Source organism: Pipistrellus kuhlii, unplaced genomic scaffold, assembly GCF_014108245.1.
Source record: "Pipistrellus kuhlii isolate mPipKuh1 unplaced genomic scaffold, mPipKuh1.p scaffold_m20_p_3, whole genome shotgun sequence".
NCBI classification, from domain to species: domain Eukaryota; kingdom Metazoa; phylum Chordata; class Mammalia; order Chiroptera; family Vespertilionidae; genus Pipistrellus; species Pipistrellus kuhlii.
Genome location: NW_023425529.1, coordinates 19,454,986 through 19,478,509, shown reverse-complemented (window position 1 = coordinate 19,478,509; position 23,524 = coordinate 19,454,986). Strand labels below are relative to the sequence as shown.

At 45.6% G+C, this 23,524-nt stretch overlaps 1 protein-coding gene and 1 long non-coding RNA gene across 4 annotated transcripts; both read right to left on the bottom strand.

The window, feature by feature from the left end:
- Positions 1-319: 319 nt before the first annotated feature.
- On the bottom strand, positions 320-13,673 carry LOC118729120. 2 transcript variants are annotated; one of them, XR_006742789.1, is made up of 3 exons: positions 13,513-13,673; positions 11,078-11,119; positions 320-1,311 (listed from the first exon to the last, which is right to left on the bottom strand). It is a non-coding gene; the product is annotated as an uncharacterized LOC118729120 (long non-coding RNA). The 2 variants fall into 2 exon arrangements; XR_006742788.1 differs by lacking the exons at positions 320-1,311; positions 13,513-13,673 and adding an exon at positions 8,209-9,474 and having other exon boundaries at positions 11,078-12,197.
- A 3,842-nt stretch (positions 13,674-17,515) lies between these two features.
- On the bottom strand, positions 17,516-23,197 carry CDKN1B (cyclin dependent kinase inhibitor 1B). Of its 2 annotated transcripts, XM_036456402.2 has the most exons (4): positions 22,161-23,190; positions 21,963-22,100; positions 21,162-21,294; positions 17,516-18,578 (listed from the first exon to the last, which is right to left on the bottom strand). In XM_036456402.2, exons 1-3 carry the CDS (start codon positions 22,498-22,500, stop codon positions 21,173-21,175), a joined length of 600 nt encoding a protein of 199 aa, XP_036312295.1. In that variant the 5' UTR covers positions 22,501-23,190; the 3' UTR covers positions 17,516-18,578; positions 21,162-21,172. The 2 variants fall into 2 exon arrangements, with proteins under 2 accessions (XP_036312295.1, XP_036312294.1); XM_036456401.2 differs by having other exon boundaries at positions 21,963-23,197.
- Between the last annotated feature and the right edge of the window lie 327 nt (positions 23,198-23,524).

Here is a 23,524-nt window from a genome sequence, read left to right as displayed (position 1 = left end):
GAGGAGCCTCGGTTTCTCATCTGTAAAATGGGTCAGCTCTGCCTTTTTCTGGATAAAGTGGTTAGCATAGGGTGTGGCACTCGGTAGGGGCCAAATCGGGGTTATTACATTAAATTACCATGATTAGAAACAGCCAAGGGGCTGCACATTCCCGCAGCCTCAGCGGATGGAGCCCCCGTGAAGGTGGCGGGGAGTCACAAGGTCGGTGTTCCACAGATGTTGAATGAATGAATGAATGAAAATAAATGAACTAAGGTGCAAGTGAATGACCAGCTCCCGCCCCTTTCCCCCCATCCCCCTACCCTCATCCCCCGCAACGACATTCAGCTCAGGGGTCCCGCTTCTCGCCTTTGGGGGCCTGGGATTCCGCGGCTCCCGCCTCCCCGGAACCCTCGGAGCTGCCCGGTGCCTCAGTTTCCTCCTCTGTAAAGTCGAATTAAAGAAGGGCAGCCTCCGAAGTTGGAGGGAATTTCCTGGCAGCCCTGGGCACACAATCCTCTTGTGCAGAAGCCAAATGCACCCCCCACCCGTCCTGCCCCCAAGATTCATTTTTAAAATATTATTTACAGTTGCTATCCAGTAAAAGGATACATTTCAAATGTATCTTGATTAGACGATCCGCGCTAACAAAAGTTCCTTTCCTTGGAAAATGCCCGCAGGAGTTCAGAGCACATAATAACCACTTTACTGTGACACTGATACTCTCTCCGCAGTCCAGCGTTTGCCTGCTTCTTTTTTAAGACACAAAGAGCATCCATCTCCTCCATCTCCCTAGCTTTCAGGCCACTTGACAATAGCAGAATGCAAATTACTCCATTACGACATATTTAAATAACCACTGTATAACTGGAGGTTAGCAGAGGTGTCCTGGGGGGAGGGGGGGACAACAACAAAAAACCACTCAATGACCCTGTGCAGGATGTGTATTCTCCTCATTCAGTCTCCCAGCCCTATCTCTCCCCACCTGCCAAGCCAACTTCCATCTCTTTGCCGGCCCCTGGAACACCCGCTCCTGGAATTTGTCCTTTGCAGAGCCACCAATCAGAATCGTTGCCTTGCTCAAAAACCCCCACAAGGACTTCTCTATCAGTTAAGATTTGCATTTGGCAGCTAGTAACAGAGCCCAGAAATAATAGTGGCTTGAACACGATAAAAGTTTATTTTTCTTTTCTGTAAAGGAACTCTGGGAGATAAGCGGTGCAGAGCTGGTGTGGCATCGCCTATGGTTCCTGTATCGTCCTGCTCCACAATGCACCTTCTATCCTCGGAACAAAGGATGCCTCCTCAAGTTGCACCCATTTTATCCACCTTCTAGGCGGCCAGAAGGGGACAGATAGGCAGATGTCAAACTTGTTAGCAAATGCCTTCAGGGCCTATCATAGGCCAGCATACTTCATGAGCACTCCTTAATAATTGCCAGATCCACGAATGAATTCATTCTGAAGCAGGGCAGTTTATCTTTTATGAAACTTTAGTAAATCGCAACAGTATACTCAGGGCATCACATTAGAAACTAGAGTATAATTGGAAACTCTTTAAAAAAAAAATATATATATATATATATTATTTTTTTACAGAGAGGAAGGGAGAGGGAAAGAGAGTTAGAAACATCTATGAGAAAGAAACATCCATCAGTTGCCTCCTGCACACTCCCTATGGGTATGTGCCCACAAGCAAGGTACATGCCCTTGATCGGAATTGAACCTGGGACCTTTCAGTCTGCAGGCCGACGCTCTATCCACTGAGCCAAACCGGTTAGGGCTAATTGAAAACTCTTAAAAGAACACCCTGTTTTAGAATCCTATATAATAAAACCCTAATATGCAAACCAATTGAATGGGGGGAGACTGGAAGAATGATTGGTTGCTATGACGTGCAGACCACCAGGGGACAGATACTCAACACAGGAGTTGGGGGTAGGGAGGGAGCGCCAGTGCCACTCAGCCAGAAGCCAGGCTCATGGCTGATGAGTGCAGTGGCGGTGGCAGGAGCCTCTCCCGCTTCCACTGCAGGTGGACGGTAAGGAGCAAGGGGTCCCAGGCTGCAAAAGCTCCAGACTGTGACAGGGATGTCTGACTGCCGGCTTAGGCCCAATCCCCATGGGTGATGGGGTCTAAGCCGGCAGGCGGACATCCCCTGATGGGTCCCAGGCTGTGAGAGGGCACAGGCAGGGCTAACTGACCCTCCCCTTGAAACCCAGTGCATGAATTGTGCACTGGGCCTCTAGTATCTATATAATCGGCCTGCCACAGTGCTTAAAATCTCCAGAGTTAAAGATTTATTCTTTGGGGTTAAGAAAGTAGGAGGTATTATACTTTCAGTAAAAGGCACTGTATTATGCTAAGGGAGCAGGGAGAGTTCAATACATATAAGGCAATTCCTAACATATACAAATGTAAGGTGTACACGAAAAACAACACAATCAGCAGTATAGAAATGACAACATTAATAGACAGTTCAGAGCATAGAAATCTATGGACATTTTTTGGTAAATGTGTGAGTCATGTGATTTGTTAGTGCCCTAACAAGGCCCAAACAGAATCAGACAGTTTAGGAGAGGGAGGAAAAGTTGCCTGGACTGGTCACAGAAGCTCCTGGTGGCGCCCTAATGGGCCCTGGTTGTCTGTTGGGGATGGGGGGCTCAGAAAAGGAGCGGCAGGCAACTGGAGAAGAGAAGAAGCAGAAAGTATAAGGAAAACCATCTGCTGCACAATGCACACCAAGGACAGCGTGGATGTCATACAGGAAGTGTTACATCAAGAATGGGGGAGCTGCCCTAACTGGTTTGGCTCAGTGGATAGAGCATGGTCCTGCGGACTCAAGGGACCCAGGTTTGATTCTGGTCAAGGGCATGTACCTTGGTTGCAGGCACATCCCCAGTGGGGGGTGTGAAGGAGGCAGCTGATCAATGTTTCTCTCTCATCAATGTTTTTTTTTTTTTTTAATATATTTTATTGATTTTGTACAGAGAGGAAGGAAGAGAGATAGCAAGTTAGAAACATCGATGAGAGAGAGTCATCGATCAGCTGCCTCTTGCACACCCCCTACTGGGGATGTGCCCACAACCAAGGTACATGCCCTTGACCGGAATCGAACCCAGGACCCTTCAGTCCCCAAGCCGATGCTCTATCCACTGAGCCAAACTGGTTTCGGCTCATCAATGTTTTTAACACTCTACCTCTCTCCCTTCCTTTCCTCTCTGTAAAAAAATCAATAAAATATGTTAAAAAAAAAAAAAAAAAAAAACTCGGGGAACTGCCCACTAGATGGGTAGCCTTCGGCAATTGACCCTCCTGGCCTCCTCTTCCTTAATAGAGAGGTTGGTGGTCTCTTAACAGCATTAAAATGATCACCCCTCCACATGAATAGCTCATGCGTTAGCCCGTCCAGAAGAGGCTGTGGAGGGGAGAAGAATGGGTATTTAAGGTGTAAGAGGTGTGAGACTTGGGAAGACAGGACGTGGGAGCCACTGTGTGGCAACAACCTGCCAGGCCAAAGCGGCCTCTCGGCGGCTCCGCCACGAGCACAGGAGGTGTTATTTTAGAAGCACATGGAGGACTCACTCTGGGGAGCCTGCGGAAGGCCTCTTCTCATGAGTAGGAGCTGCAGCATATTCCAGAGTAAAAACATAACAAAATAGTGAACATACACATAACTATTATTTTTACACTTATTAAATACTTCCCGGAGAAAGATGTTCTTCAGATTATGAAGTGAGCCGAAACCAGATTGGCTCAGTGGATGGAGCGTCTACCTGCAGACTGAAGGGTCCCAGGTTCGATTCCAGTCAAGGGCATGTACTTGGTTGCAGGCACACCCCCAGTAGGGGGTGTGTAAGAGGCAGCTGATCAATGTCTCTCTCTCATCGATGTTTCTAACTCTCTATCCCTCTCCCTTCCTCTCTATTAAAAAAAAAAATCAATAAAATACTTTAAAAAAAAATATTATGAAGCGAGCCGAAACCGGTTTGGCTCAGTGGTAGAGCGTTGGTCTGCAGACTGAAAGGTCCCGGGTTCGATTCAGGTCAAGGACATGTACCTTGGTTGCGGGCACATCCCCTGTAGGGGGTGTGCAAGAGGCAACTGGTCGATGTTTCTCTCTCATCGATGTTTCTAGCTCTCTAGCTCTCTCCCTTCCTCTCTGTAAAAAATCAATAAAATATATTAAAAAAAAAAAAAAAGATTATGAAGTGAGAGGAAAAGCAAGAAACAGAATGAAGTTTGGCCCACAGCCTGGCCCATAGTAGGCACTCACCACTGTCAACAAATGGAACATCTCAAGACCTTCCATTCCTCCCACTACACAGCCACCTTCACATTCTCACTTGTGGGGTCTCCCAGTCACCCAATCTCCTTCCCTTTGTGCCTCCTCATTCCCATGGCTGAACACTTCCAGCAGAAGACATTAATGGGATTGACAGCTCTCCTCAGCTATCTAACCTCAATCCTGGGCCCCGAGCGTGGGTATTCAGTTGAGGATATGTTAGAGATAAGCAAGTAAGTTTCCCCCCTTCTCACCTTCCATCAGCAGTATTCTCTCTTTAATTATTTACTGATTAAGGTATTCTGTATGTGTCCTTATCCTCCCATAGCTCCCCCTCCACTCCTCCCACCCCAACTCATACCCTTATCCCCTTGGTGTCTTCATCCATTGGTTATGCTTATATGTGTGCATACAAGTCCTTTGGCTGATCTCTCTCCCTCCCTTACCCCCACCTGCCCCTGCCTTCCATCTGAGGTTTGACAGTCTGATGGATGCTTCTCTGTCTTTGGATCTGTTTTTGTTCATTAGTTTATGTTGTTCATTATATTCCACAAATGAGTGAGATTATGTGATATTTATCTTTTTCTGATTGACTTATGTCACTTAGCATAATGCTCTCCAAGTCCATCCATGCTATAGCAAATGGTCGGAGTTCCTTCTTTTTTACAGCAGCATAGTATGCCATTGTATAGATGTACCACAGTTTTAGCAGTACTCTCTTTTGAGTGAAGATTTATTTGTTTTACTGGTGGAGGGGAGGAAGGGAGGAGAAGAGAGAAAGGAAACAAAGAAGGTAAAATTCAGGAGTTATTCAGGTCTAGGTTTTTCTCAGGCCTGATATTTGAAGCTATAATTTTTTAGTCCAGCTGGCATGGCTCAGGGGTTGAGTGTCGATCTATGAACCAGGAGGTCACGGTTCAATTCCCTGTCAGGGCATGGGTTCCAGGCTCTATCCCCGGTGTTTGTGTGTGTGTGTGTGTGTGTGTGTGAGTCTGTGCGCGCGCACATGCACGCGCGAGTGCAGGAGGCAGCCTGTCAATGATTCTCTCTCATCATTGATATTTCTATCCCTTCCTCTCTGAAATAAAAAATATATTTAAAAAATTAACGCTATAATTTTTTAGAAACATAAAAAACTAAGACTTTTCCTAAAGACAGAAACAACTGTGACTGGGGCTTGAAATCACAGGTCCCTTGGATTAGCTTCAAAGAACCTGAGTTGATAGCTGAGGAAATGAACTGTGAGCCATGATGTTCTAACACCTACCTGTAAAAGCTTCGAAGACGGCTTCCTGTTGAGTGACAGACCAACTCTAGGTCATTATACCAGTTTAGCCAGCAGTGGTCTCTCTTTTATTAAATCTCAATTAAAACACACACACACACACACACACACACACACACACACACAGAACACAACAAGCCCAGCCAGCATGGCTCATTGGTTGAGTGTTGACCTATGAACCAGGAGGTCACGGTTTGATTCTGTCGGAGCATATGTCTGAAACTACATCCCGGGTGTTTCTCTCTCTTTTTCCCTCGCCCTTCCTCTCTGAACTCAATAAAAAAATATATATTTAAAAATAAATAAATAAATAAATATTTTTTTTTAAAGTCCCTGTGGGTTCATTTTTTATTATCTCTCTTTCTGACATTTCTTTCCAAAACCAAGTAAATAGTTAATCCTTTGGCCAAAGTATTAGTAAACACTGAATCCAGATGCTCAGTAAAAGGAAGATTAAAATGCTGAGCTATTTTTGAAGAAAAGGATTCAGTATTCACCCCTAAGCTGTTCCCATGCTTAGAAGATGCACACCAACTGTGCTGGCAAAGGACGAAACCTGGGCGAGCTCCTAAAGGACAAGCAATGGCCTCATCATGGCAATGAAAACAGACTGCGAGCTACACAGGGCAAGGTGGAGCAGAAGGGGTGCGAATGGCGCGTTCAGCCCACCAGCTCAGCAGACCGACACCCAGCCGTGGTGCTTGCGTGGGCCCTCCTTCAACACCTGAAATATATCCGCTGTGACCAGTATCTGCTCTGATGGTCCAAGGACTTCATGCCCCCCTCCCTGAAAAACCATATACCCAGAGCTTTAAAGCATTTTTAAATTGTGCATGTTTGGGAAGAATAGAGGTGCAATGCCCAGCACTAAGGGTTTTGACGAGAATAAGATGCAATGAGGAAATAAGCAGGTTTCATCGACGCTGCTCAAGTCACTCTCTTCAGTTGTCTGATGGCTTCCCACTGCTCTTGAAGTCAATTCCAAAATTCTTACCATGGCTTAGAGAGCCCATCGCCATCCGGACTGTCCCAACACTCTATTCCTATCACCCGTGCCTGCTGCCCTTCATCCCAGTCCTCAAAGTCCTTCCCTAACTTGGGGCCTTGGACAGTGCTCTGCTTGGATCCCTCTTCCTCCCCTCCTGCCTTCAACTGGTTAACTCCTGCTCAGCCTCCACGTCTCAGCACCAAGGTCATTGCCTTAGGAGGGCCTTGTGAGCCCCCACCAGTAGAGGAGGCCCCCTGTTCCAAACTCTTACAGCATCCACTACGGGGTAACCACTGCCACACAGGGACTTTCAGAAAACTGCAGAAGGCACTGCATGGGGGGTGGATGTTGAAAGACTTGTTTCTTTTGGATAAACATGGCTGGCCTGTAGAGTTTGGGTTCCAGCCCGTGCTGGCGCCCTCCGCTGGACACCTTTGTAGGAGCACAGAGCAGAAGCTCTGCTGTCCCTTCACAGCACTTACCCTTCAGAACCCTCACCTAAACCCCGCAAAATGACTATGGCTGTGATCCCCTGCCCATCTCCTCCAATAGCAGGAGGGTAGGGCTCCTGCTTGCCATGCTGAAGACTCCGTGAGTCTTCATGCAACAGTGAAGTAGTGCTGAGTCCCACTCAGCAACCATGAAGTTACACTTCCACATGCTTGTCCTTCTAGGGACATCATAAAAGTTCACTCTTCAGCCGACACTGTTGTACTGTCATCTTCCTTCTACTCCTGTGAGTATGTAATTTGTGGCCAAAAAATCAGTAATCTGGCTTTCTTGGGGAAAAGCAAAACAAAACCTAATCCATAGGGATGGACTTCATGATCTTGACTAGGAAACAAATCACGGGATTGGAAGCCAAAAGGAACCTATAAATCATCTTGCTTAACTTCCTCACTTTACAGGAAATCGAGGATTAGAGTTTTCTCTTTTGCAAAATGAAAGTGGATGCAGTGACCTCCCATCCTCGGTATTCTGAGATCCTAAGGTTTGCTCAGGCCCGGCCCACAGAAAGGGACAGCTCCAGACTGGCCTGCTAACTTGAAATTTAAAACGTTCTCCCCAGCACGATGCCCTAAGTAACTAAACTATGGGCAGAGAGTTGAGCCTGTTGAATTCCAGGCAGAATCCTGGTGTGCCAAATGCCAAAGATCAAGGAATGTGAGGTTTGGGATAATGTTACCACCAGGATCCCATGTGGCAAAAAGATGGAATAGGCTCAGTTTTCCATGGTTGGTTAAGATAGCCCTGAGTTAATGGGATGATATTTATGCCTTAATTTATGTGCCCTGGAAGCAAAACCATATACCCAAACACACAACACTCCTCATAATTCATGTAGGGATTTAATTATATTCCTTTAAGAAGGAAAATTAATTATGGAAATGCCTTGTTCTGTGATAATATCTGAGAAGTGAGACTACAAAGAGAAACTTAGTCTCCATTCAAGAATTTTAAGGATAATTATTTTTAAATTTGAAATATTTTTATGGCTTTTTCCTCTTAAAATCCATTATTAAAATATACAACCAATATGTAAATAAACAATATGAAAGTCTTCATAATTCTACTCTCAGGAAGCGAAGCATATACACGTGACTTAAATTTTTAAATTTTTTTTTTTTTTTACAGAAAATGGAGTCATACCATAAATATTGTTCTACACTGGTTTAATATTATGGACAACTTTTCATATTAATATAAATAAAGCTACCTGGATGTTTAATGATTGCAACCATACAAGCAATCCTTTAATCCTATAACTGAGGGGATGTTGTTTGGTTTTTTACTTTGTTTCTTTTTAAAGTCTAATATGTAACTTCACAATGATCATGCTGGTAAATATATCTCTAGTCACAAATCTGACCATTTTCCAAAAGTAAATCTGTAGAAAGGAACTACTGAATCCAAGTATGAACCCACAGTATATAATATAAATGGCATAATGTATGTGTGGTTCTAACCTAACACCATTTACTCCATCATATACTCTGACATTCCATATGAACCGTACAATAAATTCTGCTTGAAGCTTTAAGAGAATAGAAAACTTGAAGGAAAAACCAGAATCAAGTGGTGGTTTCAGAGATTCAGATTACTGGCTAATAAACAGGCATTAAAAACAGGAATGGACGAATGTGTGCAGAAAGGTCACTGTACTTGCTTTTAAGAGGCTGATTCGGGGGATTTCTAGGGGAAAGTAAGGTAATGCCAGTAAGCCAAAGATTACACGGGTTGAATGAGAGAGATTTTACCCTGAGCTTGAAAGGTACTCATGGCTTCCACACACGAAAACCCCTTGCTTCTCTGGTCAATGAAGCTGGGGAAACTCAGCCTTGGCTAGAAGGGAGGGAAGCAGAAGTTAAACTATCAAGGAACGATAAAAGTCACCTTTGCATCCGAGGGGCACTCATTGCAACTCTTTACTTAAAGTCATGTATTCTCTATATAATTTATGTCCCAACAGTCTCAAACTATAAATGTTTCCACATTTTAGAAACCTTTTGTATTTCCTTTTCTGAAAACCATGTTCATAGCATTTGCTTATTTTTCTATTGGTCTGTTTGTTTTTTCTCATTTATTTATAGACACTGTTTATTAGGGAAATCGGCCTTTTGATGTATGGATTGCAAACATTTTTCATTATCTGTTGTATGAGTGTGTTACTGATTAGTACCACACACGAATCCATACCAGGTTCTTTCTAAGATAATTAGAGAGGATCCTAAACTCAACAAATGCCTTTAAGCTTTTCAAAATATTGTGGTGAAATATGACATAAAGTGTACCATTTTGACCATTTTTTGCAATACATTAATTCTGTTCATTAAATGCCACCAAAAAAAATCATCTGTTCTTTTTAAGGGTAATAAGAGCATATTTAAAAATGAGAAAACATATTTACAAGGTTATAAGTAGTGCTGGTTGTGGTTACCTGAGAATCCAAAATAAGAACAGAACATCTATTAATTATATTGTTTATGAACATATAATGGCTATTTATTAAATGTATACCAAGTACGACACTAAGTACTGCACATACATTATCTTACTGAATAGTTTAATAACCCAATGAGAGAACTGTAAACAGCCTCATTACACAGCCACAGAAACAGAAACTGTAAAAGGTGGAGTAATCTGCAGCAAGTTTCACAGGCAGTACGTTAGGTAACGGGACTCAAACCCAAGCAGACTCTCCAGGAGCCTGAAGTCAAACCACTGCCCCAGTGTCCACCCCCCAGAGGATGGGACCCGAACGCTGTGTAAAATTCATTTGGCTGGAACATGAATGACCTTTGAAATATTTTAGCGATTTTACTTACTTACTACTGTACTTAATTACACATAACAACATAAAATTTACCACTTTTAGTATATTTAGCCCTAACTGGTTTGGCTCAGTGGATAGTCAGCCTGCAGACTGAAGGATCCCAGGTTTGATTCAGGTCAAGGGCATGTACCTTGGTTGCCAGCACATCCCCAGGAGAGTTGAATGCAGGAGGCAGCTGGGGATGTGCTGGCAACACATCAGAGTTAGATAGATGTTTCTAACTCTCTATTCCTCTCCCTTCTCTCTATAAAAAAAATCAATAAAATACATTTTAAAAATGTATTTTTTTAACTATACAGCTCAATGGCACTAAGTATACTCACACAACCCCCATCTCATTTTTTTTTTCACTCTACTATGGCAGGTTTTGTCATGCAAAATGTTTTTATTTTTATATCTAATTATCAATATTACATTTTATGAATGTTAAATTTTGTGTCATGGTTAGACCTTCCTCACACTGAGATTATGATTTTTTAATCCTCTGAGGTTTCTTCTGGTATGTCCATAACTTCATTTTTTTCAATTTAAACTTTTTTTTGTTATTGTTGTTAATCCTCGCTCGAGGATATTTTTCCATTGATTTTTAGGGAGAGAGAAGGAAGAGACAGAGAGAAACATTGCTGTGAAAGAAACACATCAGTTGGTTGCCTCCTGCACCAGCCCTAACCATGGCCCTGGCCAGAGAGGAGCTTGCAATCGAAGTACATGCCCTTGACCAGAATCATAGCTGGGACCCTTTGGTCCACAAGGTGATTCTCTATCTACTAAGCAAAACCAGGTAGGGCTTAATTTTAATATTTTTATACTTCATTTAAGTCCTTCAGGAATTTATCCTGGTATAAAGTGTGAGATAAAAAATCTCACTTTATTTTTTAATGCCAATAGGGATTACAGTATATTTGCAGCTAGACAAATTCATTTTAAATTCATACAGGGAAGCAAGGCCAGCAAAAGAAGCCAGGAAATTTCTGAAAAGGGTCTAGATGGGGTGTGTGGGATTAGTGCTATCAGAAATTAAAACATCTTTACAGTCTTCAAAATAATTTGGCCCTGAGTGCTGAAACCGAGAGAATAACCGAGTAAAATAGGATGACTACGTAGATCTCATCAGAATTTAGTGTAAAGGTATAAATTTAATTGAAAAGGTATTAATTTACTGCCATCTTTAGCATGTTGAGTATTCCTATCCAAAAATATGACTCACCTTTTCATTCGTTCAAGTCTTCTCTTACTGCCGTCCTGTCTGCTGCACAGTGGTAGTGAAAAATTACTTGTGGAAGTTTTGTTTGGGGTCTAAATTTTTTCCAGAGTCATTCCTAACATATTGGACTTCCCAGTTTCTCTCTTTACAAAATATGGAAAGCTGTGATCAAATCTAACTTAATTAGACACATCTATACCATATTTCCATGGTCTGGGTTCAAACTCAATACTGTGTTAAAGATTAAATGGTAGGTGTTAAATGTTAGTAACATTTTTTTAAAAAAGGTTCCAATGTCTGAGGTTAAGCCTTGATTTAACTTGGGGAAGTTAGGATGGCAGCTGGAAGTTACCACCTAATTGGTATTACCAGCCACCAAACTCAAAGATAGGGGCTTCATGTTGGTCTAGAACAGCAATGTCCAACCATACAAATGCTAAGTCACACCTGTAAATTAAAATTGTCTAGTAACCACCCTACAAAATAGTAAAAAGAAACACATGAACTTAAATTTAATATTTTTATTTAACCTCATAATTCAAAAATTTGATCATTTCAACATATAATCAATACAAAAATTATTGTCTGGCTGGTGTGGTGCAATGGTTGAGCCTCCACCTATGAACTAGGAGGTCAAGGTTCGATTTTTGGTCTGGGCACATTTTGGTCTGGTTTCAGTCTTGATCCCCAGGGTGGGGCATGTAGGCAGCAGCTAATCAAGGATTCCTTCTCATTATTGATGTTTCTCTCTCTCTCCCCCTTCCTCTCCGAAATCAATATTTAAAAAAATTATTACTGAGGTATTTAACATATTTTTCATACTAATTCTGGAAACCTAGTGTATATTTCACACTTACAGCACATCTTCGTTTGGACTAACTACATTCAGGTGCTCAATAGCCACATATGGCTTCTGGCTACCATACTGGACAACTCGACTCTAGAAAATGTTCAAGAGCAAGGAAAATTGCTTAATTTAATAGAAACCCAGGAACTCCAATGTTGGAAATATAGTATCTCAAGGGTCTGGAATAGACTTTAAAAATCACAAATCTTGGCCTGACCAGTTTGGCTCAGAATGTTGGCCTGCGGACTGAGGGGTCCGGGGTTCAATTCTGGTCAGGTTCAATTCTTGGTTTCGGGCACGTACCCAGTGGGGGGCACATAGGAGGCAGCTGATGGATGTTTCTCCCTCATCAATGTTTCTAACTCTCTATCCTTCTCCTTTCCTCTCTGTAAAAAATCAATAAAATATATCTTTTAAAAATCACAAATCTTAACATTCATTTGATAGTCGAATCTTTTCTACAAAGTCCCTTATCGAGGGGTCACTCAGACTAGTGCTTGACTCACACTTCCAGGAATGATGAATTCACTGAGGCCAGCCAGTCTATTTGGGGACAATCTTAGCTCAAAAATTCCTTGCCAAGAGCACAGGCAGATTGGCATATGGTGGTCTGAGCAGCTTAGTTGGGTTGGGCTTACCTTAAGGGGTTGGTTAATTGGGCTACGAAGTATTGGGGGAATTAAAAACTACAAAATAGATGGGGTGGTTTGAATAGGAACTGTTAGACTAAAAGCTGGGCTGAAATTCTGATTCAAATTGTCAACTACACTGTAACTATAGTGACAAATAAAACTATCCCTTTCCCTGTCCCCCCCCCCCCCAAAAAAAAAAAAAAAAAAACCCCACAAAACACCCATATGCTTATAAGCCAACTTCACTAATCTGGAGTTAACTGATTAGGAGAATAGTTTAAATTTGTAACAAACTTTAAAACTTTTCACCATAAAGTAAAACATAGTTGGCTTATAATTAACGAAGGATCTCCTATGTAGTAGACCTGTTTTACAACTAACATTATCCTAAAGAATTAACTTTTCAGATCCAAAAGTCAAAGCACTTTCGAAACCATCCCTTCTCTGGGTTTTAGCCTTCTCCTTCCATAAAAATAATCTGGACATGAGAGACAGGCAACTAACTTTATTTTTAAGTCAGTAAAAATGACATCGACTGCCGGTCTTATGTGATTCCCTGACTTAGTGGCTCCTGAAATAATACTTTTCCCCCCTGCGTTTATTTGCATTTCTTCTATTTTTCTTTTCTTCCTTTTTCCCCTTGGTAGGGAGGTGGTCTTTTCCGGGCCGCTTTCGCCCTCCCGCCTTCCCTAATTCCACTTTTCCAGGGCAGGGGGAGGTGCACCCTCATCGGAGCTCCTGCGGGCGCCTCCTCTGTGCCTCTGGCCCACGGCCGGCGGACCGGCGCGGCCTGGCCATCCATTAACGCGGATACTACATCCCCGGCCCCGCCGGAGCGTCCCGCGCGTCCCGCGCACCCCACCCGTCTGCGCGCTGTCACCCGCGCTTCGGGGGAAATTTTGGGAACCGAAGCTCCACCTATCCGCTTCCTTCCCGCCTCCACAAAACCAGCTGCACACCTCACCTGGAGCCGCAGGAGCGGTTTTGGCTCATGATCTGGATTCCTGTATTATTTTTTTCACAAGAAAACAAGCATCCCAGAAAAGAAAAGGAAAAAAAAAAATTCAAACTGCACTCAGCGGCCAATGGGGAAGGAGCGGGCGGTGGGCGGAGGCAGCGCGAGGCGGGCGAAGCGGGCGGGGCGCGCGGGGGGGGGGGGCGTACAAACACGGCGGGCGCCCGGTTTGGGGTTTTTTGTTTGTTTGTTTGTTTGTTTGTTTTGTGTGTGTGTGTTTTCCTCCCAAACCTGTGTGTGTGTGTGTGTGTGTGTGTATATGTATGTATTTTTTTTCCCCTCCAAAACCAGCTCGAGCGCGAGCCTCCGCCTGTAGCTGCAGCCTCTCGGATCCACCTTAAATCTCCAGTGGACTCGACGCAGGGGTCAGTGGGCGCAGCCAATGCCAATCAAGTTTACAACCACCAGCACGAGAGGGGGGGGGGAGAGAGAGAGAGAGAGAGAGAGAGGAAAAAAACAATTTGCAAGTTCTCCAGTCCACACACAGTCACACGGACGCGCGCACACGGACGCACACACAGGCACACACAGGCACACAAAAGGAGGGGGGGCGCAGGCGCGCGCGGGAGAGGCGGTGTTTGCAGAGCGCCGGCCGGAGGCGCGGTGCCCGTGGCCCGGGCGCCCGGGGAATGCGCGCGGGAAGCGCGGCCCGGCCCGAGCGCCATGATGGTGGCCGCGGTGCGGAGCCCATTTTCTCGCGGGGGAGCCGCGGGGATGCGATCCCTCGGGCAGGGCCGGGCTCGGCCGCGCGCCTCCTCCCTGCTTTTCCTTCGCGCTCCTTCCGAGGCGCCTCGACGTTTCGCGAGTTCTTTTTGGATCTTTCACTTTCCGATTCCCAGCTACTCTGTGTCCCACCCCCCACCCCCATCCCCACGCGAGACGGAGCTGGTACGCGGGTGGGGGACACACACACAGACGAAGTTTACATGTAAATAGATACACTTTCGGTTCTGCGGGCTCTGAGGCTGACCCCACCCACCCACCCCACCCCCACGAGAGCCCTGCTGTTGACCAGGTCCCCAAGTTCTGCCTCCGCCCCGAGTGGAGTGATAGTGGGCACTCCCCCCCGCCCCCGCCTCGCTGGCAGTATTTTCACCTTCAATTTGCCCGGGAGGGAAGGGGGGCTGAGCGTAGGGTGTGGCTCAGGTGGAAAGAGATGGCAAATTTTAAAAAGTTAGTACTAGGAGAAACAGATCTGGAGAGCCTAGACGAGCTTTGAAAACATCCTTTTCCATCTTAAAAAAAAAAAAAAAAAAAAGCGTAAGAAGAGCAAGTATCGACGCTCATGATGGTGAAGATGAAATGGCGAAGGCAGCGACCCAAGACGCCAGCCAGGAAAGGTCGCCGCGCGCGGCCAGGGCGGTGGGCGCACCGTAGCCAGCAAGGCCATCGGCCCCCGCTCCCCTTTTTTTTTTTTTTAAATTTCCTCGGCCTCTTCCGTCCCCCAATCGATCCCCAATCGATCGTAACCTCTGCTAGTGCTTCCCTACCCCAGGTCTCTGGCTAGGCAGCCGGGGATGCGACAGGGGACTTGGCCAAGCGGCTGGGCGGGAGGAAGCGACCCCCGCGAGCGGCGGTGGCGCGTGGCCCCCCGGTGCGCCCCTGCGGCCCTCGGGCTGCCGGCGAGCCAGGGAGCCTTTCGAAAAGCGCGGGGCTGCGGGTCATTGGAGCCCGGGGTGGGGTGGGGGGTGGAGGGGAGCGTGCTCCTGCCCTGGAGGGTACACGAACTCGGAAAAGTTCTCCCTTTCGCTCAGGTCCCCCCTCCATGCTCACCATGGAGGGAGCTTGCTGAGTGTGATGGGGAGGGTCTGTGTGCCGAGAGGAATGGGGTGCTTGCGCTCCTTTCGTCGCCCAGAGGAGGGATGATGAGGGAGGCAAGTTTCTGAGAAACCGCTCAGCCCCGCTGCGCAGGCGGGGACGCGGCCTGCGGGCGCCGGGGCGCGGGGGGCTCAGCGCTCAGGAACCCCGGCGGTGCGGGAGCCGCACGTTGGAGACCCGGAGCTTAGACGTGGTCGATCTGTCCCGAAGCGCCAGCCAGCCCGACCCCGCACCTCCCTCGGCGGGCGAACGCGGAACTGCGGGGCGGATCGGGGAGACGACGGCGCAGTGGCCAGGGTGGCCGGGCAGGAGGTGGCCGGTGCCGGTGCCCCGGTCCCCTCGGAGGGACGCGGGCGGCGGACGACGCGGTGCGGGCCTGGGGAAGGGGACGCTCCGAACCGCGGGGGATGCGTCTGCAGACCTGACGCCGACGTGGGACGGATCCGCACGACGACGGGGAACTGCGTTCCCGTGAACGCGCCCTGCGCGGCGAGCATCCACCGCCTCCTGGCCCAGCACTCCTAAAACGCAACCTCTAAAAATTCACATTCAAGGTGCCTCTCTAGGAGGAGAAAAGGGGGTACATGCAACAACGAAGAGGCTTTTTTTTTCCTGGTAGAAACACTTTTTTATGTTTAAAGTACCCTTTTGGGTTCAGAGAAACTTTATTTCATTATTTCCTGATTCTCCCTCCACTCCTTCCTCCCCATTTTGAATTGTTTTACTTGCTTTCTTAGTGTCTTCCTGAAAAACACCCATACGTGTTTTGAATAGGATCACAAAAAAAACACCTTTCCGTCTTTAATTAAAATAATACCACCTTGGAAAAATGTCGCCCAGCCAGCAAAGGACCTAATTTTCCCTTCCCGCAGCTGTAGGGAGTCAACCCTTTTTTTAAAACACACCACACACACACACAGACACAACTTGGGGTCAAAATAAGCTGCAACTATCTTGTTTACAGCCTGCTTTTGGGGAGCAACAATGTAAATGTAACTACTTGAGGGAAACAATTTAACTCAAATTCAGATTTTTGCAATTTAACCATTTGCAGTTCCCTAGAAAAAAAATAATCTACTTTTACACTTTGAAGAGAATGTAAAATTACAGGAATTTTAGTAAACCTGACTTTAAAAAGTCTTCATTTTTTTTCTTATTTAAGTAAAAATTATCTCTGCTGTGAATATGAGAACCGAAAACCCTCTGATTTTTTTTATTTAACCAATTTTAGATTGGATAGATTATCAGGAAATTTATAAGTTTAGGAACTTGTTATGACGAGTTAAATTTGAAGAATGGTGGTTTTATCTAAATTAGGGTGGAATGCACACTAATTTCTGAAGGGCCTATAAATTTGAATATTTTGCACAAGGGGCGTTGATTAGACGGTCTAAACAACTGCTCTAATTCCCCACAATACTTTACATGTGTAAATAAAGAATTGAGAAGCCACCAATGTTACTTTCATTTTCAATCCTGCAAATGTGTGATCAGAGTACACTTATGTAAGAATTTTTAGTTATGACACATTCATATCCTAGAAGACATAAATATTTGAACTAAAGGAGAATTTAACAATCTTATTTATGTAAAAATATGGCTTTTCCACATTTTACTTGTAAAGTTTTGTCCACCTTTATAGAACTAAGTGGAAAATAGCTACTACCACATTCGGACCCACATAAACATATGAGTTGTGGGACTGAATTGTCTAGATATTTTCCACTTCCTACTGTATTTGTGTAAATATGACTAAAATGCCAGGCTGAATACCTCAAGCTTAGTAAAACACAATATACACAGTTCAACTCAATGAGTAGCTATGGAAGCTTTCTTTATTGATTGTTTGATATGTAACAATAATTGGGTCTTTTCACACATTACAAAAAAATTATACTTGGCTCAGTATGCAACCTCTTAAGCACAGCCATATTATTTAACAGAAGAAGGGGGGAAATCTATTCTACCCAATACAGCATTTACAAATGCACAAAACATGCCCCTTTGGCTTGTATATTGTCTAGATTAAAAAAAAAAATCTTTTTTTTTTTTTTTAACATAAATAAGTTAGTATAGTTTTTCAGTGTCTTTACAGAGTTATGTACACAGGTACACTTCAAATGGTTTTGTTTCATATACATACACAGGAAATGAAAAATACTGCTTAAAGATGTAGTATCCATTTCACTTCTATCAGACTGGGCTTTTTGTATACACACTTACCTCTTAAAACACTAATTTCCTTTGGGCAAATTAGCAAATAGAATAAGAAACTTTACATTTAAAATTATTTCATTATTTTTCATGTGGAATTACTTAGATATTTTTTAAAATATCCAAGGATTTAGAATTATTTAGCCCAAAGTGAAAAAGAAAATTCAGAAATTTTCTCAACAATTCTGATAAAAATTAGATGGTTGATTCTGAGCATTCAGACTCCCCTCCTCCATTTATTTATTTATTTATTTATTTATTTATTTATTTTTGCCTATAATTACCTGGAGTGATTACCTAAACTGCTAAATAATTAACTGGTAAATTCCAATTTTAAGGGGGGCACTGAGGACAGTTTTTTGTTGTTTTAAAAAAAAAAAAAAAAAGCCATTTACTGCTACATAACGGAATCATTAGAGCTCCCAAATGAAAAAATAGCTTCATGTAAAAAATAAATAGCAATTTTTGCAGCCAGTGTTCAAATTTGAATGATTTTTAAAACGAAGTATCAGTTTTCACTGAAAGGGACATTACATCTTTAAAGAAAAACAATTCAAACCCCTTCCTTAAACTGCTTCTTTTCATGTTAAAGTCAAATAATTTTCTCCTTGCTCTAAATCGAAAGCAAGCTCTTCATGCCTCCCAAAGCCAATTCCTCAGCCTCACCCTTCCCACCCAACCCTCCCTTCCCCCAAAGTTTATATGCTACATAAAAGCTAAAAACTATATACACAGGTAGTACAATGAAGCAAATAAGGAAAAACCTAATTGCATGATGCTACATCCAATGCTTTTAGAGGCAGATCACTTTTAAGAGGGCCTAAAATTTTAGTGTTATTGTGTTGTTTCTTTTCAGTGCTTATACAGGACGTCCATTCCATGGAGTCAGCGATATGTATTTAAAATGTTTAAATTCATATCTTCCTTGCTTCGCCAAGCAGTGAAGTGTCTGATAAACAAGGAAACATCCTCTCAATTCTGCAAGAGAAACAGAGGAAAGTATTATGAGAAAAGTATTAGAATAACATTACCCATAAAGTACAGGAGTTATTTGTCACTCTCTTAGTTGGGAAATACCAACTAAGAAAGTATGTAGTACTAAAAGTGGATGGCCATAGACGTCTCTAGCCAACGTTTCCTCCCTTGCTCTCCTCTGTGTTGTAGACTTTTGTCTACAGCACTAGTTCTCAACAGTGGGCAATTTTGTCCCCCAGGAGACATTTGGCAATGTTTGGAGGCATTTTGGTTGTCACAAGGGGGGGAGGAGGGTGTTTGCTACTGGCACCTAGTGGGAGAGACCAGGGATGCTGCCAACCATTCTACATCGCACAGGACAACCTCCCACAACAAAGACTTACTTGGCCCAAAGTGTCAACAGTGCAGAGGTTGAGAAACCCTGGTCTAGAGAATTGGGGTCAAAGATGGTGAGAAAGAACAGAGAGAGGAAAAATTAAGAAACTGTAACACTTAAAGAGTTGCAAAATTTTCTAAATTTGAGAAACAATGGAAACTAGAACTTCTAGTCTACCAAGAAAATCCTATTTACATCTTTTTCAAAATGTCTTAGTGTCTTAGTCCTATGCAGGACATACCTATGAATGCTCCTGAATAGTGCTTTACTATTATTTCTAGTATTCTCTAAAAGGGCAGTATTTAGTAGCAGATGCCTCTCTATGTCAGAATGGAACCAGGTCAAAATCCAGTAGGTCTGGTTCACTGTGGCTCATCTAATGAGCTAGGCCACAAGTCACAAACCAGCAATAGCTGCAGGTGATGAGGAAGTGCCAGAACAGGTTTTCATCCAATTTCCCCTCTTCATTTACAGCTGTAACACAGAGGGTCTGCAGTGTCATTTTATATAAGCTCTGAAAAAATCAGATGTATTTGAAGAAGTCATATATGACATTATGGTTTAAAAACACCACACACCATCCCGGTGGGGGGGGTGCAGGAGGCAGCTGATCGATGATTCTCTCTCATCAATGTTTCTAGCTCTCTGTCCCTCTCTCTTCCTCTCTGTAAAAAATCAATACAAATATATTTTTTAAATAAATAAATAAATAAATAAAAACGCCACACACTTGAATCCCACCTCAATCCCTATGGCTTATTTTTTTTTTTTAATATATTTTATTGATTTTTTTTTTTTTTTTTTTTTTTTTTTACAGAGAGGAAAGGAGAGGGATAGAGAGTTAGAAACATCGATGAGAGAGAAACATCCATCAGCTGCCTCCTGCACACTCCGTACTGGGTATGTGCCCACAAGCAAGGTACATGCCTTTGACCAGAATCGAACCCGGGACCCTTGAGTCCAAAGGCCAATGCTCTAGCCACTGAGACAAACCAGTTAGGGCGGTTAACTTATTTTTAAATTTTTATACATGAGGATTTTAAAAGTTAGTACCAACATCTATTAAGATCTCTTTATATGCTAAGCTATGAGCATGTATGAGGGGGGGTGGGGGAAGGGGGAGAAGAGGTCACAGTCTTTCTGTAAGAAGTATACAAACTATTCATATCAATACTGTGATCATCATGAATAGCTAACCTATGTAAAGTTGGGGGTGGCGAGTTACTACAATTATTTATGTTGATTGCTTTCAGTAGATGGAAAAATCTCCACTTCCCTTGTTTGGGGGCAGACCCACCCTCGACAACCGATATCTACTATCCATTCCCCGTACAAATATCCAGATCTCCCTGTTGCAGCATGATTAGCATACACATGCTGACGTGTTCCTGGACTGCTTACTCTGGCAGAGTTAATTTAACTTCTGCTTTGTAACTTCAGGGTTACCAGAACTTCTGTAGGAACCTTCGTTGTTGTTGCTGGTGTTTTGAGCTTTCTATTTTGGTTTTTAAAAATATGCAGCTTCCTTCTCTGACCTCAAACTTATCAGAAAGCAGGGAAAGTGACAGTGTATAGAAATGATAGATACAAGAACACAACACACCTCTCTTTTTGCATTTTGATCAACCAAATATGAGACATGTGTACCTGGCATTTCCCTCTAATTTTAAATGTAATCTTTTTTCTTTTTCTTTTTTTTTTTTTTTTTTTGGGGGGGGGGGGGGGGCGGGCATCTTTCCATGTATGGCCCAGAATCTGTTATTCACAGAACTGGAACCTCTAGGAAATGAATTCTCCTGAAGTGGGTCTGAGACATATACACCCCTTGATCTTGGTCAGATGAGGAAAGAACCTATTATTCCCAGCATGTTTTGGTGGGACTCACAGGGAACTTAGGTTGCTACCCACAGAGCCCCTGATTTACCAGGATTTGTCTGGGACGCTTGCTCTAGTCATTTCTAGTTCCAAGGGAAAATGACCCGAGGACATGGAAACTGTGAAGAAATAACAGTATCCCCACAGTGATGCCCCAGCTTTCGCCATGCCTGCTTTTTTTCTTTTTTTGAAACATATAAACAAAAGAAAAACCCACAAAGCTCTAATCTGCCGGCCACCACTGAGATCAGGTTATCTTGGGGTTTGAAAGCTCCAAGAATTCCTGCAGGCCGACTTGGGTGTCAGTTATTTGTGCTCCAAAGTCATCAACCCACCCGAGAGCCATTTACGTTTGACGTTTTCTGAGGCCCGGCTTCTTGGGCGTCTGCTCCACGGAGCCCGAGTTCGGGGAACCGTCTGAAACGTTTTCCTCTGTTCTGTTGGTTCTTTTGTTTTGAGTAGAGGCATCTAGGGACAAGAAGGGATTAAGAAAAGAAAAGAAAAAGAACACACAATCTTCATTAGAAAAAAAACACACACAAAAAAAACAATGGCTGGCAGAAGTTGGCTCAATAGTCGGGGAAGGAATGAAAAACCCACCACCTCCACCCACCATTCCTGGGCCCGTCATACCAAAGGAGCCTTTTCAGGGCACACACTGAGATTGTTTTCTTTTTTTCTTTTTCTTTTTCTTTTTCTTTCTTTCTTTCTTTCTTTCTTTTTTTTTTTTTTACAGGACAGATTGTGCTTGCTACGCCCCAAACGGCCTCTTCCCGAGTGCAGAGGGAGGCCGCTGATAAACACCCCAACCTTGTCACCTACCCCCCCACCCCACCCCGGCCGGCTGGACGGGAGGCAGGATCTGCGATGCTTTCGGTTAGCAAACTTATCAGATAAAACAATCTCGGGCTCCTGACTCACAAATCATAAACACACACAGAGAAGCAGCCCGACGGCACGCGCCACCTACGATTACGGAAAGTTCCCTCCTTGGGGAGCTGCGCCAGAGCGGGCTGAGAAGAAAGGGGGTGGGTTCAGCTCCGCAAGCGGGCAAGGCGGTGCCCCAGACAGACGGACGGACAGACGGACAGACAGACGGACAGACGTTTTATGGCCTGGGGAGGGCGGGTCCTTACCGTCTGCGGCAGGTCGCTTCCTCATCCCGGCGCACGGCTCCGCTAAGCCCGGCTGGCCGTCGGGCGCCTCCGCCTTGGGCTCCGCCAAGTGCATGTCCTCGGCGTTGTTGGCCTGCGGCCCGACGGGCGGCCCCGCCGCTGCCGCCGCTGCCGCCGCCGCCGCCGCCGCCGCCGCCGCCGCCGCCGCCGCTGCCGCGGGGCGGCTCCCGCTGCCGTCCTGGCCCTCCTGCGCGGGCACCTTCCCGGCGCCCTTGGGGGGCCGCGGGGCTCGGTAGTAGAACTCGGGCAAGCTGCCCTTGTCCACCTCCTGCCACTCGTACCTGCCCTCCAGGGGCTTGTGGTTCTTGAAGTCGAAATTCCACTTGCGCTGGCTGGCCTCCTCTATGTCCCGGCAGTGCTTCTCCAGGTCCCGGGTCAGCTCTTCGTGGTCCACGGGGCCGAAGAGGTTCCTGCAGGCGGAGGGCTTGGGGTACTCGGCCTGCCGCGCGTCCATCCGCTCCAGGCTCGGGCTCCCGTTAGACACTCGCACGGTGGACATCTTCCTCCTCCCGGGTCCGGACGGCCGACCGCCTCTCTCTTGAGCGCGCTCTCCTTTCTCCCTTTCTCTCTCTCCTCTCTCTCTCTCTCCTCTCTCTCTATCTCGGAAAACAAAACAAAAAAAAAACGAACAAAAACAAAAACGCCCCGACCCAGCCCGGACTGCTCTTATAAAGCCCTGCGCGCCGGCCCCGGGAGCCAAGAGCAACAAACCCCAGCGAGTAACTGGCGGACGTCAGGAGCGCGCTGGGCGGAGGGAGGGAGGGGTGAGGGGAAGCCCCGGCCCGGCAGCCCCGAGTCTCCGCCGCCGATCAAGTGTCCGCGGGCGAGCGGGAGGGCGGGGAGGGGAGGGGAGAGGCGAGGCGAGAGGCGGGGGCGCGGAGCCCGTCCGAGGGCAGGCCGGCTGCTGGCGAGCCCGCGCGCGGCTCCCGCGCACCGAGCGGCTCTCCAAGCCTGGCCGGCGTCGGAGTCGCGGCGGGATGAGCAAGAGGGGGAAAAGGGAGAAGAACACACCCCGAAAAAAGACGAGAGCCCCTTTTTTTCTTAGTGGCCCAATATGGCGGTGGAAGGGAGGCTGACGAAGAAGAAAATGATTGACACCGCCCGCAAGTCTATTTAAACAGAGGAGGAGATCCATTGGCTGCGGCGCCGGGAGCCGCCCCGCCGAGGCTGGCGAGCGCGGCCTTAAGGTGGCCCGGGAGCGATCCGCCGCCTCCCCGCCTCCCTCCCCGAGCGCCGCCCGCAGATTGGCTGGTCCCGTGATTGCTGGAGGTGTACGGCTGCCAGCAAACCTGCTCCGGCTGGCCTGGGAGAAATAAAAAAAGAAAAGAGAGAGAGAGAGGAGAGAGAGAGAGAGAGACAAACAAACTAGCCAAACGGCTGGGGAGGTGGGGAGGGGCCGGGGCGGCGGGGCCTGGCGCTGCGCGGACGGGCGCGCAGCCGTCCCGCCCGGAGCCCGGGTCTCCCGCTCCTCTGCCGGGAAGCGCAGGGCTGGACCAGACGATCGCAAAGGCTGCTGGCTGCTT